The 19,263-nt window shown below is 42.9% G+C and overlaps 1 protein-coding gene and 1 pseudogene across 1 annotated transcript; one reads left to right on the plus strand and one right to left on the minus strand.

Annotated features, from left to right (window-relative positions):
• Positions 1-1,843: 1,843 nt before the first annotated feature.
• LOC122430688 (intelectin-1a-like) lies at positions 1,844-11,977 on the plus strand. Its single transcript, XM_043451528.1, has 8 exons — positions 1,844-2,012; positions 2,226-2,289; positions 2,911-3,021; positions 3,953-4,200; positions 4,505-4,663; positions 5,068-5,188; positions 6,177-6,280; positions 11,706-11,977. The coding sequence occupies exons 1-8, from the start codon at positions 1,998-2,000 to the stop codon at positions 11,856-11,858; spliced, it is 975 nt and encodes a 324-aa protein (XP_043307463.1). The 5' UTR covers positions 1,844-1,997; the 3' UTR covers positions 11,859-11,977.
• Positions 11,978-15,554: 3,577 nt separating this feature from the next.
• Positions 15,555-17,182, minus strand: LOC122437384 (annotated as a pseudogene).
• Between the last annotated feature and the right edge of the window lie 2,081 nt (positions 17,183-19,263).

Here is a 19,263-nt window from a genome sequence, read left to right on the forward strand (position 1 = left end):
GTATGTCATCCACTAGAATTGTATTGATCTGCCCCAATCTTCAGAAGGCAATTTGTGAAACTTTGATTTAGTACAAATCCCTCTCATGATAAAAAATGTGACATTATTCATACTCTAGAGTCAGTGAGCTCTGTGAGAACAAATATTTACTTCCCTTTTCGGTGACAAGCTCAACTACTTCCTCATAAGTACTTTTATAATTTTGAGACAAGCTTGTACTATTTAACTGTATTGCACTTCAAATATTTATTTGTCTTTTATGGCAATTCTTAAGAAAACGTTGATTGTGTCCTTTGTTTGCTAAGCTAACATTTTCCATATTGAGGCTGTCAAGGAAATGAACTTCTCAATAAATCCATAACATTAAAGTTAAAGTCTGAAGTAACATTAAAAAAGAGTTCTCAGATGTATAAGAGTAAGAATTTTAAAAAGTTGCTAGAATAGACCATTACTAGGTCTAAAATCTGGGTCTCCCACAAGGATGTTGTAACTATAAAACAATGTTTCAGTACTCTAGTACACTGTGATATTCTGTAGGATTGAAATGCTAGTGTACTTACTAGGGTAAAACCAATATGGGGTTTGAAGTGAGCAAAGAGTGTGGTGACATTTTTTAAAAGGAGCATAGTTTTATTCAATTGGAAATTTTAATGCAAATTGTTCCTCTGGTTATATATTAAGATGAACAAATTCAGATTTCATATTTTTGAAAAATAATGAAATAAGTTTATTATACCCAAAATATTGGGATTTTGGGATTTAAAAGCTCTGTATTTCAGGATGTCAGCACACAAATAAGCGTCTGGAAACATACTCAATCTAAATGTAATTAAAAGGGCATTGCTTTATTCCCTCAATTTTACTAGTTGAATTTTAGAAGTTTGATATACAGTGTAGAAACAATATTTCTCAACTTCCTCAGCTGCTAGATTGTGTCTTTATCACTAGTTACTATATCGCACATGAGATACCAAAAAGTAAATACTTGCTCTTGACTGAGGGAGATGAAGAAAAAGATGTTGGGAGTGATACACACACACATGTATATATTAATGTATATACAGTGCTTGTGTGTGTATGTGTCCTGAAAGAAGATGATTTAACAAGGACAGTTTTCCTACACCATTTGCCTGTTGAAGACCCAGAAGCAGTTATTCCTTTCACTCCTACTTGCAAAACAGACCACCTTTTCTCCCAGACCCTCCCCTTTGTAATACAGAACCAAGACAGCTGACACGCAGTGCTGACATTGTTTCCCTGAGGGCTTCCTTTAAAGCCCCAGTGCAGTCTGTACATCACACAGCTCCTGAGATACCACAGGCAACACATTTAACATTTCCCCTAAAACAGAACACAGAACGCCATCCCTCTAACCTCCAAGATAAGTCTCATCAGCTATAAACATACCACCAAATCAGTGCCCCACGTTTAAGCTATTTTCTAAGGCAGGAAAAAGAATGATGTAGAGTTGTGCCCTGTCTGGTAAAGTCTTCAGCCTGAAAGTGACCCTTTCTGCTTACATCTTTTGACTCAAACAGGTCTCATGGCCTGTTTACCTGCACACAGAAGAGGAAGAACTGTAACGTCCATCCTGAGAGTCTGTTACGGAAGGAACACTGTGTGCTCTGACTCGGCAGGGCTCGCCCTGCTCATGGTGAATGTCCCCTGTGTGCCCAAGAGCGCTGCCTCCTACCTCGCCAGCCAGTCACTCATTCCTTCTCATTGCCAGGGCCTGAGGCCCTACAGCGGAAGCTCGCCGGAGGGAGGGGCCTGTAGCCCGAAGTTGGCAGGGCTGGGTAGGGCCCGCATGGCCCTTTTCCTCCATAAAGGCTCAGCCCTTCACCCACTGCAGGGCCCTGTAGAGGCAGGAGCTCTGAGTCTCCACCTGGCTGGGAACTCTCAGCTCCTGGCATCTGTGAGGAAGCAAGGAGGGAGTTCTCCATGCTCTCAGGAAGTTGTTTCTGAGTCTGAGACAAGATCCGAGTGTGTGGGGACCCATGATGCCAGCTCAGGTCTCGGTCTCAGGAATGGGGAGATTTAGAGAACAGAGCCCATGGCCTCTGTTTGTAGTGTTGGATGGGTTGGGGGCTACTCCAGGAGGTTCCAGAATGCCCAGAATCCCATCACTTTCTATCTGAGGTTTCCTAACTCAGAAAGTTCAAAGAACCAGGATACAAGGGAGAGAAGATGAATCTGCCAATGACTTTGTGCGTCTGTTTTCTTAGGGTACCGGGGCCAGATTCTTCCTCCTGCTGTTCCTCACTGTGGCCACTAGAGGGCGGTGCGCAGGTAAGTCAGGAGCAGCAGTTTCATCAGCTCACCCGGGTGTGCAGTGGGGCAGAGGGAGTGGAGCTGGGCTGGATGCTGAAGTCCTGGCCCAGAGGGGGAGTCATGGAGATGCAGTCAAGCCACACTTTGCATCTACATGAGCTGTGACTTGGGTGTTGATTTTTGGCCCCTCTTGAGGTCCGATCTGAAGTGAAGATCTGTCCTGGGGCCCCGATCTATGCCTCTGTGTGGTTGAGGGGGCTCAGAGGAGCCCTGGTGAAGACTGTGCTCCCTTCTGTCTGCTCCTGCTCCTATGGCCTTGGCTTTGGGGTTCCTGGAGGGAGCTGGGTGGTCAGGGCTGTGTCCAGGGGACATCCTTCCCTAGTCCTCATCCTCACAATTCCCTTCCTCCTAGTAGGCATTATGATAGTTTTCATTTTTAATTAGTTGAACAGAAGAATGCAAATGTCAAGCCTGTACTAGATGGTGGTCAGCTATTTTTAGCAGAGAGGATCTTTACCTCTGGGGCTTCACAGCCCAATGAAGAACCTGTGAAGTGGGCCAGGCCTGGGAGCTGATGATCAGGATGGCTGGTGTGAGTGGTACCAGACTGTTAATGAGAATTATCCACACATTGTTTAGCAGCGACTCCTTCTGTTAAGAAGGTCTGGGAGGAGGAAACCTGCGTCCCTTACCTGTCTTTCCTGCCTAGAAGCTGCAAGGAAATCAAAACAAGTTGCAGCAGAGCAGGTGGTAAGTAATCAACTGACCCAGCGTCTTCTCCTTTCAGCCACTTTTCAGTTAAACAGATCCCAGTCATGGAGAGCAAGAGGAGTGTGTCCACTAGTGTCTGCTGTTCTGACTCCCAGCTTCCAGCCAAGGAGATTTCCAGTGGAAATTTTGAAGCTTTTCATTCTTATCTAGTTGTAGGAGACATGATCTTCAGAATACAAGAATGTGATGTTCCTGGTGGCTCTTACGGTGGTGGCCAGAGCTACAATGAAGATTTTCTACTCCTTATAAGTTAAAGTGTTAACCTGCTACAACTTTATGGATAGAGGCAGAAAACCTGAGCCTCCTGAGGCTGAGACACAGAAGTTTGTTACTCACAACCCTAGCAGTAGGCAAAGCATCCACTTTTTATTGTGCTTTTTATTGATTCCCATCTGAACAGGTTAATGTTAAGAGGGCCAGGGGACATTTGCACATGTATTTTATTTTCCAAGCAGATGACAAATTGGGCTGGTAAAGAAACTACAAGCCTTTTGTAGATTAGTTTACTCCTCTCTTGTTTCACAGGAACTCTGCACTTATGAAATCTGAACCTCATTAAATGAGTAGCGCAATGCCCGCCCTTTGCGCTGAGTTGCAGAGGCCACATCCTGATCTAGACTTGAAATGTGGTTGAGCACTGATTTCTGGCCTCGAGTGGTCAGAAGGAGGGAGATACCATCTCTGTCTCCTAGGATGTTTGCTCTACAACGTGTTTGAAAAGGTAGCATGGAACAAAGGCAGTCAGTGTCCCTGCTCTTAGGTGACTCACAGAGAATTGTCCTCCAATAAGTAGGTATGTGTGAGAGCCTTCAGGATATGTTTCTGACTTCCCAAGTTCTTTTTGGTAATGGGGCCTGACAAGGACTCCCTGCTCTAAGACAAGGTGTCTCTGGGTTGGTTCCCTCTGCAGATGGCCTGTATTACCTCCGCACTGAAAATGGTGTCATCTACCAGACCTTTTGTGACATGACCTCCGGGGGTGGTGGCTGGACCCTGGTGGCCAGTGTGCATGAGAACAACATGCGTGGAAAATGCACTGTGGGCGATCGCTGGTCCAGTCAGCAGGGCAACAGGGCTGACTACCCAGAGGGGGATGGCAACTGGGCCAGTTACAACACGTTTGGGTCTGCAGAGGCGGCCACCAGTGATGACTACAAGGTACTGAGCACCCAGGTGGGAAAGGGTGGGAGCTGAGTGTGGCTGGAGCAGGGCATGTGGAAGGGAGAGTGGGAGATGGGGACATGGAGGAAGGACTGGAGAAGAAGAAAGACAGAAGTCCATGTCTTGAACCACAACATCTCCTCCAAGGCTGTTTGTGTGGTGGGGTCTCATCATCTGCTGGAGGGGGAGGGGTCAGAGCGCTATTGCCACCTGGCCCCTTGGAGCCCAGAGCTCTCAGTTCAACCTAAGGCTGCTCCTCTGGGTCTTTGGCCGGTGAGGCTGAGTGTGTGTCCCTCTGCAGAACCCTGGCTACTACGACATCCAGGCCCAGGACCTGGGCATCTGGCACGTGCCCAACAAGTCCCCTCTGCAGCACTGGAGGAACAGTTCCCTGCTGAGGTACCACACCGACACTGGCTTCTTCCAGAGACTGGGACATAATCTGTTTGGACTCTACCAGGTACATGGGGCTGTCGACTGGGAGTTGGGGACACTACCTTTGGTGAACAGAGAGTCAAGTGTTTGGGATGGGGAGTAAGTCTGCTCTGTCCGTATCACTAAGTGCCTCTGCTTGGCTTTCTACTACCTCTGGGTCACTGTGAACTAGTGCGCTGCCTCTTTCAGAGGAACTATGAGCCAGAAGGGGAGGAAGCCTAGGGGAGAGGATTGGGGATGGCTAGATAGTGAAAAGGATAGGGGTCTTGAGGCTGGTTAGGGTCCTAGCTATGGGTGGTATGGGGGAAAATACATCAGCATTACTCATACTGTTTCCTGAATAATGTCGCATGAGGGTATTAAATCCTCTACTGCCCAGAATGGCAGTATCTCTATTGTCTGCCACAATCTGTATTTTGGTCCCTGCAGAAATACCCAGTGAAGTACGGAGCAGGGAATTGCTGGAGCGACAATGGCCCAGCCATTCCTGTTGACTATGACTTTGGTAATGCTGAGAAAACTGCATCTTATTACTCACCAAATGGTCAGCGTGAGTATCTGCTTCCAAAGCCTAGTCGTCAACCCTTCTCTGCACTCTTGGGGAAAGTGTAAATAAGAGAAGTTAATGATTGTTAGCATTTATTAAATGTGTACAATATGCCAAGCTGTTTCCTAGGAATGTGACATGGATTTTTGTTATGTCACAAAAATATTTATCACCATCATGAAAAAACTATAAGCTCAGGCTTCTTAGCTAATAACCCTGTTTGATTCTTTTCCCCCCTTAGTTTATTTATTTTTGATTTACTTTCACCTTAGTTTATTTATTTATTTTAAACCAATACCATATTGTGTTGGTTTCTGCCATACATCAACATGAATCAACCATGGGTATACATATGTCCCCTCCCCCTTGAACCTGTCACCCCATTCTACCCCTCTAGGATGTCACAGAGCCCTGGTTTGAGTCTCCTGAGTCACTGTAAGAATCTTATAATAGTTAAAAGCTAATTAATGTGCACAGGTGAGAACAACTTGCAAAGTAGTGAGAAAAATTTGCTTTTGTTATGATGGATAGCTCTTATTGTAAGAAGACCTTTTTTTAGCATGATAAAGCCACAGAACTTGCCTTTGGTGGGAAAATAAGTCATTTTACTTTAAAGTCACGGTAATTGGATGAGCAGTGTGCCAGCAGAAACCGACGGCTACTTCTGATCATTGCTTATTCCTGCTGAACCTCTGGGGGTCTTCTTGCTGATCTCTCAGTGGACTCCCATTTCTCCTATGAGCCTTAGACAGACAAGTGGCTTTTGTGAGCCTGAGCCTTGGTCTTCTTGCCCCAGATGGAGGGAGGGTCTCTTCTTGCCTTTTTCAAGGCCAGGATGTAGCAGCCACGGTCGAAAAGTGCTGGGCTCTATGCCCACAGATTGGCTGTAACCCGACCTGTTGATTTAGGGAATTCCTGGGCTGGTCAAAGGGAAGATATTTCCAGTTCGTCCTTTGAATCCTTGGCGCTTTCTCTGCCTCTTCTTTTCCAGGAGAATTTGTTGCAGGGTTTGTCCAGTTCAGGGTGTTTAACAATGAGAGAGCAGCTCACGCCCTGTGTGCTGGGATGAGGGTCACCGGCTGCAACACTGAGCACGTGAGTTTGGGGACGGTCCCCGGCTTGTGTGTGTGTGCATGTGTGTGTGTGTGTATGTGTGTGCACGTGTGTATGCATGTGTGTGCATGTGTGTTCATGTGTGTGTGTGTGTGCGTGTGCGTGTGTGCCTGTCTGGGGTGTTTGATGTGGCTTGCATTTTTACTCTTTTCTGGCATTTTGTGGACATAAGTTTTAAACTGTAGCTATTATTTTTTAATTGACATTCAATTGACCTATATAACATTATATTAGTTTCTGGTATATAATGTAGTGATTCTATATTTTTATATATTATGAAAGGATCACTGTAACAAGTCTAGCCAACACCCAGCACTACTTACAGTTGCCATTCTTTTTTCTTGTGATGAGAAGTTTTAACATCTACTTTCTTAGTAACTTTTCAATGTATAATATAGTATTATGACTAGTGTCACTATACTGTACATTACATCCCCAGGACTTATTTTATACATAAAAGTTTGGAACATCACTGATGTTTCCAGTGATTAGGACTCTGGAATTCCACTCTTGTTGTTGTTCAGTTGCTAAGTCGTGTCCCTCTCTTTGTGACCCTGTGAACTGCAGCATGCCAGGCTTCCCTGTCCTTCACTATCTCTTGGAGTTTGCTGAAGCTCATGTCCATTGAGTCAGTGATGCCATCCAACCATCTCATCCTCTGTTGACCCCTTCTCCTCTTGCCCTCAATCTTTACCAGCATCAGGATCTTTCCCAGTGAGTCAGCTCTTTGCATTAGGTGGCCAAAGTATTGGAGCTTCAGCTTCAGGACCAGTCCTTTCAATAAAAATTCAGGGTTGATTTCCTTTAGGATTGAGTGCTTTGATCTCCTTACTGTTCAAGGGACTCGCAAAAGTCTTCTCCAGCATCACAGTTCAAAAGCATCAATTCTTTGCTTCCCAGCCTTCTTTATAGTACAACTCTCGCATCCATAAATGACTACTGGAAAAACCACAGCTTTGACTATAGGGACCTTTGTCAGCAAAGTGATCCTCTGCTTTTTAACACACTGTCTAAGTTTGTCATAGGTTTTCTTCCAAGGAGCAAGCGTCTTTTAATTTTGTGGCTGCAGTCACCATCTGCAATGATTTTGGAGCCCAAGAAAATGAAATATGACACTGTTTCTACATTTTCCCCATCTATTTGCCATCAAGTGGTAGGATCAGATGCCATGATCTTTGTTTTCTGAATGTTGAGTTTTAAGCCAGTTTTTCCACTCTCCTCTTTCACCTTCATCAAGAGGTTCTTTAGTTCCTCTTCACTTTCTGCCATTAAAGTCGTATCATCTGTATATCTGAGGTTGTTGACATTTCTTCTGGCAATACTGATTCCAGCTTGTGCTTCATCCAGCCTTGCATTTTGCATGATGTACTCTGCATATAACTTAAATAAGCAGTGTGACAATATACAGCCTTGACATACTCCTTTCCCAATTTTGAACCAGTCCATTGTTTCATGTCCAGTTCTAACTGTGGCTTTTTGTCCGGCATACAGGTTTCTCAGGAGGCAGGTAGGGTGGTCTGGTATTCCCATTTCATTAAGAATATTTCACAGTTTGTTGTGATCCACAGAGTCAAAGGCTTTAGCATAGTCAATGAAGCAACATAGATTTTTTTTTTTTGAAATTGCCTTGCTTTCTATGATCCAGCGTATATTGGCAATTTTATCTCTGGTTCCTCTGCCTTCTCTAAATCCACCTTGTACATCTCTGGAAGTTCTCAGTTCACATAATGCTGAAGCCTAACTTGAAGGATTTTGAGCATAATCTTGCTGACATGTGAAATGAATTTAATTGTATGGTAATTTGAACATTCTTTGGCACTGCCTTTCTTTGGGATTAGAATGAAAACTGAACTTTTCAGTTCTGTGGCCACTGCTGAATTTTACAAATTTGCTGGCATAATGAGTGCAGAACTTTAACAGCATCATCTTTTAGGATATGAAATAGGTCAGCAGGAATTCCATCACCTCCAACTTTGTTTATAGTAATGCTTCCTAAGGCCCTAAAGGCTTTCTTTTCTCTCCTTGCTATTCTTTGGAACTCTGCATTCAAATGGGCATATCTTTCCTTTTCTCCTTTGCCTTTTGCTTCTCTTCTTTTCTCAGCTATTTGTAAGGGCTCCTCAGACAACCATTTTGCCTTTGCATTTCTTTTTCTTCGGGATGGTTTTGGTCACCACTTCTGGTAAATGTTACAAACCTCATCCATCGTTCTTCAGGCACTCTATCAGATCTAATCCCTTGAATTTATTCATCACTTTCGCTGTGTAAGCATAAAGGATTTGATTTTGGTCATACCTGAGTGGCCTAGTGGTTTTTCCTACTTCTTCAATTTGAGCCTGAATTTTGCAATAAGGAGCTTATGATCTGATCATGGTCAGCTCCAGGTCTTGTTTTTGCTGACTGTATAGAGCTTCTCCACTTTAGGCTGCAAAGAATATAATCAATCTGATTTTGGTACTGACCATTGGTTGATGTCCACGTGCAGAGTTGTCTCTTGTGTTGTTGGAAGAGTGTTTGCTATGATGAGTGTGCTCACTTGGCAAAACTGTTAGCCTTTGTCCTGCTTCATTTTGTACTCCAAAGCCAAACTTGCCTATTATTGCAGATATCTCTTGACTTGCTACATTTGCATTTCAGTCCCCATGATGAAAAAGACATCTTTTTTTGGTTTTGGTTTTAGGAAGTCTTGTAGGTCTTCATAGAATCATTCAACTTCAGCTTCTTTGGCATTAGTGGTTGGGAGATAGACTTGGATTGCCATGATGCTGAATGATTTGCTTTGGAAACAAAATGAGATCATTCTGTCATTTTTGAGATTGCACCTAAGTACTGCATTTCAGACTCTTTTGTTTACTCTGAGGTCTACTCCATTTCTTCTAAGGGATTCTTACCCACAGTAGTAGATATAATGGTCATCTAAATTAAATTCTCCTATTCCTGTCCATTTTAGTTCACTGATTCCTAAAATGGACACGTTCACTCTTGTTATCTCCTGTTTGACCACATGGACCTAACATTTCAGCTTCCTATCCAATATTATTCTTTACAGCATTGAATTTTGCTTTCACCACCAGATACAACCACAACTGGGTGTCATTTCCGCTTTGGCTCAGGCTCTTCATTCTTTTTGGAGCTATTTTTCTGTCTTCCCCAATAGTATATTGGCTGGCTACTGTCCTGGGGGGTTCAGCTTTCAGGTTATGTCTTTTTGCCTCTTCATACTGCTCATGGTGTTCTCAAGGCAAGAATACTGAAGTGGTTTGCCATTCCCTCCTCCAGTGGACCACGTTTTTCAGGGCCTAATTAACAGGGACATGCCCTTTAGCTGCTCAGCGTAGCTGGATGACATGCTCAGTGCCCTGGCTGTCCCACTGCTACTCCACAGTGAACGTTTAAACCTTCACGGGCCATCAGGTGTCGGTCAGTCTGTGTCTGGGGGTTGAGGCAAAGGCCCTGCTGAAGTGGTTGGGAAGTGGGTCCAGAGAAGGCTGGAGCTGATGTTGGAGGACTCCCAGGAGCAGAGGGCACTCTCCTTCACCACTGCCACTGGCCACCCTGGAGCCAAGAGTCCACTGTGGAGCTGATCCGCTGCCTGCTTCTTCATATTTATATTCCTGATGCTTTGATGATCAATTTCCCACTGTAGGGGGCCCAACTGGATCCCTAGTTGGGGAACTGAGATCTGTAACATGCGTGGCATGGACAAGAAAAAAGAACTGAAAGTTTATACCTTTTGACCACTGGACATAATTTACTGTATTGAAGTTCAATTTATGTATATTCTCATATATGATTAGCATTTTTATGTTGTGTTTAAGAAGTATTTCTGCTTGTTGAGGTCACAAAGACATTCTCAAATATTCTTAGTAAATTCTAGAAGCTTTAGGTTTTTGTCGATTTTCCAGTCTTGTAGAAGAGAGCACCGTAGGTGTGTTGACTGGAGACTGTCTTTGATGGGTATTTTGTGACTGGAGGGGCAAGAAGAAGAGGGTGTCAGAAATATAGTGGGGAGAACATTCACTTATGCCCTTTTCCTTTCACGCCTGTCAGTCCAAGACGTGTGATCCTGAAGGATGTCTTCATTTCCCCCTCAAATATGTTGCCCATATGTCAGTCAAAGTGAGACAGCTGTGTCCTCATGAAAGAGCCCTTAGGTTATGATTCTGAGGATAATGCATGTGTGGGCCTTGGGAGTGGAGTGGGTTGCATTGCCCCCTATGTTGGCTTCCATGGAGCCTTATCATGTTCATTAGTGCTCATTTGCATGTACCCTTGCAGCCTGTTTCCATAAAAATACATGACAGAGCACCCACAAAGTGCTTGATATTAGATATGCAAAGCTGACAGTCATTTTAAGGAAATCAGACTGAATGAGATGGAGACATAAGTGCATGATTGCAATGTGGTATCACCTGTGATAGCAACATAAACAAGGGGCCTGGGGAACAAAATATAGGAGCTTCTACCTCTAATGATGGCACATAGCTGATTCTCCAAGTTGGTGACATTTTTGTTGAATCTCAAAAGCTGTGTGTAGAGTTCAACAAGTAACAAGGGCAGAAAGATGCCTGTCTAGCAAACATTGTCAGAATCATTGGTGTTTGAAAGACCATGGGGGTGTTGAAGGGCCCTTGAACTTTTGTTTGCTTTTGGAGCATCTTGTGCATTTAGGTAGAAGCAGGAGCCGAAGCTGGAAATACCTACAGGAAGCAGGGTAAGCAGGGACATTTCCATTCTGTCCAGGATGTAGATTTCATGTTATAGAAGATGTGACTCATCAGAGGGTTTTGAACAGAGGAGTGACCTGACCAGCTTTGATGTTTCTATAATGTATAGCCAGGCGGAGGACATGGATCCAAGAGCAGGGAAATTAGGGGCAGGGAGGTAATGAGGCAGGTGTAAAGTTGCAGATGTGAAATGCTGAGGACCTGAGCCAAGGTGTTCAAGGACAATAAGAGAGAGAATTAGCTTTGTTTTGCTCAGCTGGAGTTTTAGATCTAGAGATATGTAGATGGAGACATGCGGTGGCAGTTGCATATGGGGTTTCAAGCACAGAAAACATGGACCTGACTTCTGAGATTTAGGAGTTTCCTGACAATGTATGATTATGCTGATACTAGCAAAAGTCATCAGGAGACTGTGGTGTGGACAGAACTCTGGGGAATAGCATTTGGGGGAATCAGTTGAGGGAAATGGGTGAGCTAAAAGGCCTGAGAATAAATGTGAAGGAAGGTGGAAAGGAATTCAGGCGAGAACATGATTTCAGAGTCCACTGGAGGGAGGCTTTTTGGCAGGGGAGTGGTCAAGGCCAAGAAGGAGGAGGACCAAAGATTCCAGGGAATTTAAAGATTAAGATCTCCATGTGTCCACAGCCAACCCCTCACTGTGTCTGCTCTCTGCCCCCCAGCACTGCATCGGTGGAGGAGGATTCTTCCCAGAGGGCAATCCTGTGCAGTGTGGGGATTTCTCCTCCTTTGACTGGGATGGATACGGAACTCACCGTGGTTATAGCTCCAGCCAGGAGATCACTGAGGCAGCTGTGCTCCTGTTCTACCGCTGAGACCTGAGTGTATGAGACGTGGAACCCAGCTCCTAAGTCCAGAAACTCAGAGATGGAAAAATGTTTCCATTTTCTCCAACAAGGAAAGGAGAATAAATTGCATCATCTGTGACTCTTAAGTCTTTTTGAATTCTTTTTACAAATTAACTGACACCTGGAGGATGTATTAAAATAATGCCTCTTATTCTGGTGATTTTTGATTTAGACTTTCTGAGTTGGGAACTGTTAGTCTCAGCTCCCAGAACATAAGTTTGCCCCTCTTTCTAGGCAAATCCTGAGTGAGACTGAGGAGCAAGGGAAAGTTTTTCTCATTAATTTTTCCTACCATATTGTTATTGGCTAATCAAATCAAGCTCTCAAAGGAAACATAATGAAGAAAAGATGAATATTATTTAGATTCTGTAGGAAAAAAGTAGAGTTGGGTAGTTGAGACTACCCATTTCCTTTATTTCTCTAGCTTTGACAGTTAAGACGTTATCTGTAAAATGATTCTAGTATGAACTGCAATGTGTGTGTGTTGGGGAGGGTTGTCTCAGCTCCAAGAAATGCACTGACAACTAGGTGGAGGTCCTACAATTCAACTCAATGTTGACCCAATCTACTATGAGAAATCCTCAGATCCCACATGTGATGGCTCAGTCCTATACATCTGCCCCTTGGATCCCCGACTTCAGACACAAGTTGCAAGTCTGGAAGGACCGGCTATATATTTGAGGGTCCAATGAATCCCTTCTTTGGTTTAACGAATTTGTTAGAGTGGCTCGCAGAACTCAGAAACAACTGGTGATTGGTTTATTATAAAAAGATAAAAAGTGGGAACTGCCCTATGTAAGAGATGCTTAGGGCACAGTATGCGGACAGTGTAAGGAGACTCCATGCCCTCTCAGCGTATCACCAACCCCGATTCACCATCTGTTCCTCAGTCCAGAAACCCTCTGAACCCACTTCTTTGGGTTTTTTTTTTCTTTCTTTTTAACAAAGGCTTCATTACATAGGCATGATTGATTTAATCATTTGCCAGGGCAGTTGTTTCCATCTCCAGCTCCTCTTCCCTCCAGGAGGGTCAGGGTTTGTAGTACTGATAGTTCTAACCCTTTAATCCTGTGGTTAGTCACTTGGCAACTAGCCTACTTCCTTAGGTGTGATCCAAAAGTGACTTCGTTTACTTAACACAAAAAACTTTTTTTTTTTTTTTGTTTTTTCACCCTGATCACTTAAGAAATCCAAGAGTTTTAGGATCTCAGTGCCAGAAACACAATGAAAACAAAATTTATACTTAGTGTGAATCAATATCACACTCCCCAAGGATGTGAATGGCAGGATCTGGGCTCCCATCTTCAGTTGCTTGTTCAAAAGCAGAGCCACACATTGAATTAGGTCTGTGTATCATCTGTACAATGCGAATTCAATGACAACAGTTCTGGCTATGAGCAGAGTGCACATATTTTATTCTATTTTGTTCAAAACACAAATCTGATCATAACATTCTTCACCTCCCATCACTGTACTCTTTCTCCATTGCTCCTTGTGAATTAGAGCAGTGGTTCTCAAATAGGGTGGGAGATGGAGGAGACGAGGGTGCTGTTGTCTCTCAGGAGGACTGCTAGATTTAGCAAATAAAAATATAGGAGACTCACCCACACTTTATTTCAGATAAATAATGAATAATGGTTTTAATATAAATGTGTCTCCTCCAATATTTACCTGGAGACCCTACCCCCAGCGAACTCCTGGGAACATTTGGAGACATTTTCATGACTGGGAAGTGATGTTGGGGGGCTGGAGTGCCACTGGATAGAGGCCACGGCTGCTGTGAAACACCATCCGTTGCCCGGGACCCCTCCCTCAAATGGAGAGTGATGTGATCTGAAATGTCAATAGTGTGTTTGAGAAACCCTGGACACAGAACTTGTTTTATTTGTAGAGTACTGACATTCTGAGTTTCTGAACATTTGTAGCTGAGGGCAGAAAGAAAAATTTAAGAAAATGTGTTTAATTTAAAAATTTCACAAAAATCTATTTCATTATCAGCCCCAAGTATTTAATAATTTTATGCATTTAAATTGATGAAATGGAGATTCGTATTCTAAGAGAAGTCAAGAAAATTTAAGCATAAAAATTTCTCCACCCCTTGGCCTCCTTGGTCTCCTCTACTGTGCATTTGTTGGGGCCCTTTAATGGACCGGAACCTTGTGGTACGGAGTCGACGATAAGAAAGTGAAAGAGAGAAAGAGGCTGATATCCCTTGGTTTACACAGAGGACCAATAAAGTCCTTGACACAGGACTTGCATCGTTCACGAAGGCACCAGGCGCCCTCTCGAGGGGGTCTTAGAAGCCCGGGCAGAAAAGTGAGCACGACGGGTCTCCACGCTCCAGAGAGTCAGCCAGAAAAAGAGAGAGAGAGAGAGAGAGAGAGAGAGAGAGACAGAAAAGACCCGGGGACCTAAGCTCTGATGGAGCAAAGGTGCTTTAATGATTTTTCTATGAGTATATATAGGCTGCAGTACAAGAAACTTCTTTCGGGAATGACAGAGATCAGAAAACCAAATGTACAGCAACCGTTACCAAGGGAACAAGGGGTAATGTTAGTCACAAGGTCAGGAGACAATCCATATCTCAAGAAAGGGGAAGGAGATTAAGCTGTTTTGTCCTAAGGAGAATGTTTACTAAAGGAGACTCATGCTTGCCTCACACAATGACCTCAGTCCCTGGGAGCAGCGTGCTGTTCTGCTTGAAGAGGGACAAAGGACTCATGAGAGACAGCATGTAGGAATCCTCCCGTCAAACATTCCCTGACAGTGTATCTGCCTTATTCATCCCCCAGACCTCTGTACTGGCAGAAGTACTTGCTCAGTCATAAACAGCACCATTTTCCTAACACCAAGGCAACTCCTTAATAGGCCACATTCCTTCTTGAACTCGTAAGGGGTCACCATGACCCATCACTTTGCACTTAGAGATCAGGATTTTGCAAACTCTCTACATCACTTAATGTACAGCCGTCTGTCTCATAAACCTATATACGACTTCCCTGGTGGGCCAGTGGTAAAGAATCTGCCTGCCAATGCAGAGGACATGGGTTTGATCTCTGCTCCAGGAAGATTTCACTTTCCGTGGGGCAATTAAGCCATGTGCCACAACTACTGAGCCCAAGCTTTGGAGCCTGGGAGCTGTCCCTTCTGAGCCTGACTGCCACAACTATTGAAGCCCGCATGCCCTAGAGCCCATGCTCCACAACACGAGAGGCCATCACAATGAGAAGCCTGTGCACCACCACTAGAGAGTAGCCCCCACTGGCCACTGCAACTAGAGAAAGCCTATGAGCAGCAACCAAGGCCCAGCACAGCCAAAATAAATAAATAAATGAAAAAGAAAACCTATATAACTAGGCGTGGACCTCTAACTGGTAGAACAGTTCTTGGAGCTTTTTGACAGGCTGTTCCTGAGTTACCATCCTCAGTTTAGCTTGAATAAAACTCCATTTCTTTCATAGATCATCTGATTAATTTCTTCATTGACTAAATAATGCTTAGGTGAATGGAGGACTACAGCCTTGGTAACTAGATAGATAATTTCTATTTAGCTAGATAGCCATTTTACTTAAAATTGCCCACACTTTTAAAATACAGTTCTTTTGTAGATTATCCTTTATTTTGATAACTGGGAATCAGGAGAGGGAGAATGAAGCCTACTGGTCACAGTGGAATTGTATCAAGACCCATCTTCTGATATCTCTTCCTAGAAGTTTCTGCATTTAGATAAACCTCCCACCCCAGAGAAACTCCAAGTTCATGGCCTCCAACAGTAATGCTCCTCCTGTTAACCAGAAGACATGTCAGCTTCACACCAAACACACTGTCTAAATGTAGCCCATTCCATTTGAACCAGAATTGTTGACTTTTGCAGAAACAGAAGTAATGGGATGCAACTGACATTTAGCTGGAATACCCAAATGAGTGCAGCTGATACCTAATATCCAAGCAACATTCACTCGACTGTCAAGATCTTCGTATTCTTTTTGTTAAACTGATCCTCCAAATTCTGTCCCCTGAATCACTCCATAGCATGTATCTGAAAGTCCCCAGTCCTGTAATGCACTGCAACCTTGTCAGGTTGGACTTGGCACTGTACCAGGTCACAGGCTGGAACCCAGCAAGCCAGCCCTCATAGTCTAAGACAGCTGAACCATGGATTGCAGGTCCAGCAAAATCCAAGTTAATATCAAGTTAATATCACAACCAAGGTTTATTGACTCTCTTGTAAGAAGACTTGATTTTACCATTTTTCTTTACCGTGTTAGTGAGAGAAGGTAGTACCAAACTCAGATTCAAACGTTGAAAAATCTGGTCTTCATTTTAGTTTGATTCTGCTCTCAGTTTCATTGTTCTGTGATAGGTGATACAGTATATGTATTTGATTCTAAGCTGCCAGGCACTTGACCTGTGTTTGTGTTAGATGATCCAAATTTTGAGAATGTTGTGTCAGTGTGTGATTTTGTTTTCACATCCAGACAACCCCAAACCAATCCTTCCTTGAAAATGTCTCTGGCAGTTTTCCAATGACACCTCCTGACAGAGGAGTACACATCGTTTACACACAGCTCACTGTGTAGGTCTCAATGGCAAGCCTGTGAGAAGAAGTCATCTGGTGTCTACTGAGGGGGACACTGCAGCCACAGCTGAGGCCGTGGGCTTGTCATGGGTTGGGTGGCAGCTATCCTGGCTGGAGGGTGAAGTGAAAGCCTTGCGGTTGCTCTTGGCTAAACCTGATTTGTATGGTAGTTAATCAGCCACTATTCATGTACAGTTGACTCTTGAACTATGTGTGGGTTGTGGGCCAACTCTCCCCACAGTCTAAAATCTACATATAAATTATAGTTGACCATCTGTACCCATAGCACCTCCATATCCGAGGTTCCTCTGTGTTTATGGCCAGCTTCTGCAGATTCAATGAGTCACAAATTGTGTAGTCTATATAATTTAATATTTGAAAAAAAAATCCATGTGTAAGTGGACCGGTCTAGTTCAAACCTGCTTTGTTCTAGGGTCAATTGCTTTTATCCGCCCCCTAGTATCTTCTCTTTTTTTCCATCTCTTTATTAAATTTTGTTCTTTACTAGCTCATTCCTGATTTTCCTTACTGCTCATTTATTTTTCCTTTCTCTACTTATTTTTGTTACTTCTAGCCTTATTTCTCTCTCCTCACGTCAAGGTGATGCTGAACTGAGACCGAGTCTTCTGCCTTATGTGCAGAAAAACCTGTCTACCGACACAGGGTTGTGGTGAAGGAAAGCGCAGCGTTTACTGTAGGTGGCAGCAACCATGAGCTCGGTTTCTAAGTCTGTCTCTTCCTATTTTGTAAATAAGTTCATCTGTATAATTTCTTTTTAGGTTCCACATATAAGGGATATGATATTTCTCCTTTTCTGTCTGACTTACTTCACTCAGTATGACACTCTCTAGGTCCATCTGTGTTGCTGAAAATGGCATTGTTTCATTCTTTTTAATGGCTGAGTAATATTCCATTCTGTGTGTGTGTGTGTGTCTGTGTATACATATATATGTATGACATCTAATATATATATTAGATATATATTATATATATAATATATATCTATATTTCTAATATATATCTAATATATATATATTTCACATCTTTATCCATTCCTCTGTGGATGGACATTTAGGTTTTTTCCATGTCTTTCCAACATTGTGTAGTTTTGGCTCATTTATCATAGACTAATTTAATCTGATTAATTAGATTGACTATAGGTGCATGAGTTTATTTTTGGGTTTCCTATCCTGTTTCATTGATCTATGTTTCTATTTTTGTACCAGTACCATACTGTTTTGATGACTATAGCTTTGTAGTATAGTCTGAAGTCAGGGAGCCTGATTCCTACAGCTCCATTTTTCTTTTTTCAAGATTGCTTTGGCTATTTGGGGTCTTATGTGTTTCCACATAAATTTTGAGACTTTTTTTTGGTTCTAGTTCTGTGAAAACTGCCACTGGTAATTTGATAGGGGTTGCTTTGAATCTGTAGATTTCCTTGGGTAGTATAGTTATTTTGACAATATTTTTATTCTTCCAATCCACAATCTAGGTGTATCTTTCCATCTGTTAATGTCTTTTTGGATTTTTTTCATCAGCATCTTATAGTTTTTGAAGCACAGGTTTTTGTCTCCATAGGTAGGTTTATTCCTAAGTGTTTTATTCTTTTTGATGCAATGGTAAAAGGAATTACTTCTCGAATTTCTCTTTTTGATCTTTTGCTATTCAGTTCAGCTCAGTTCAGTCACTCAGTCATGTCCGACTCTTTGCGACCCCATGAACCATAGCATGCCAGGCCTCCCAGTCCATCACCAACTGCCAGAGTCTACCCAAACCCATTTACAGGAATACAGTAGATTTCTGTGTATTAATTTTGTAGCCTGCAACTTTACCAAATTCATTGATGAGCTCTGGTAGTTTTCTGGTAGCATCTTTAGGATCTTCTATGTATAGTATCATGACCTCTGCAAACACTGACACTTCAACTTCTTCTTTTTCAATTTGGATTCCCTTTACTTCTTTTTCTTCTCTGATTGCTATAGCTAGACTTCCAAAACTGTGCTGAATAAAAGTGATGAGAATGGACATCCTTGTCTTGTCTTGTTCCTGATCTTAGAGGGAATGTTTTCAGCTTCTCACCACTGAGTGTGACACTAACTCTAATTCAAGAAAATTAGAGATACCAAGGGAACATTTCATGCAAAGATGGGCTCAATAAAGGACAAAAATGGTATGGACCTAACAGAAGCAGAAGATATTAAGTAGAGGTGGCAAGAATACACAGAAGTAATACAAAAAAGATCTTCATGACCCAGATAATTACGATGGTGTGTTCACTCACCTAGAGCCAGACATCCTGGAATGTGAAGTCAAATGGGCCTTAGGAAGCATCACTATGAACAAAGCTAGTGGAGGTGATGAAATTCCAGTTGAGCTATTTCAAATCCTAAAAGATGATGCTGTGAAGGTGCTGCAGTCAATATGCCAGCAAATTTGGAAAACTCAGCAGTGGCCACAGGACTGGAAAAGGTCAGTTTTCATTCCAATCCCAAAGAAAGGCAATGCCAAAGAATGCTCAAACTACTGCACAATTACACTCATCTCACACACTAGCAAAGTAATGCTCAAAATTCTCCAAGCTAGGCTTCAACAATATGTGAACCGTGAACTTCCAGATGTTTAAGATGGATTTAGAAAAGACAGAGGAACCAGAGATCAAATTGCCAACATCTGCTGGATCATTGAAAAAGCAAGAGAGTTCCAGAAAAATATCTATTTCTGCTTTATTGACCATGCCAAAGCCTTTGACTGTGTGGATCACAACAAACTGTGGAAAATTCCGAAGCAGATGGG

Source organism: Cervus canadensis, chromosome 2 (genome assembly GCF_019320065.1).
Source record: "Cervus canadensis isolate Bull #8, Minnesota chromosome 2, ASM1932006v1, whole genome shotgun sequence".
Lineage (NCBI taxonomy): Eukaryota > Metazoa > Chordata > Mammalia > Artiodactyla > Cervidae > Cervus > Cervus canadensis.

What these genes read in the sequence shown, in the direction of transcription:
- LOC122430688 (XM_043451528.1), top strand. An exon ending in AAGTTGCAGCAGAGCAGGTG is followed by an intron (nt 3,022 to 3,952) that starts GTAAGTAATCAA and finishes TTCCCTCTGCAG; the next exon opens with ATGGCCTGTATTACCTCCGC. An exon ending in ATCTGTTTGGACTCTACCAG is followed by an intron (nt 4,664 to 5,067) that starts GTACATGGGGCT and finishes TGGTCCCTGCAG; the next exon opens with AAATACCCAGTGAAGTACGG.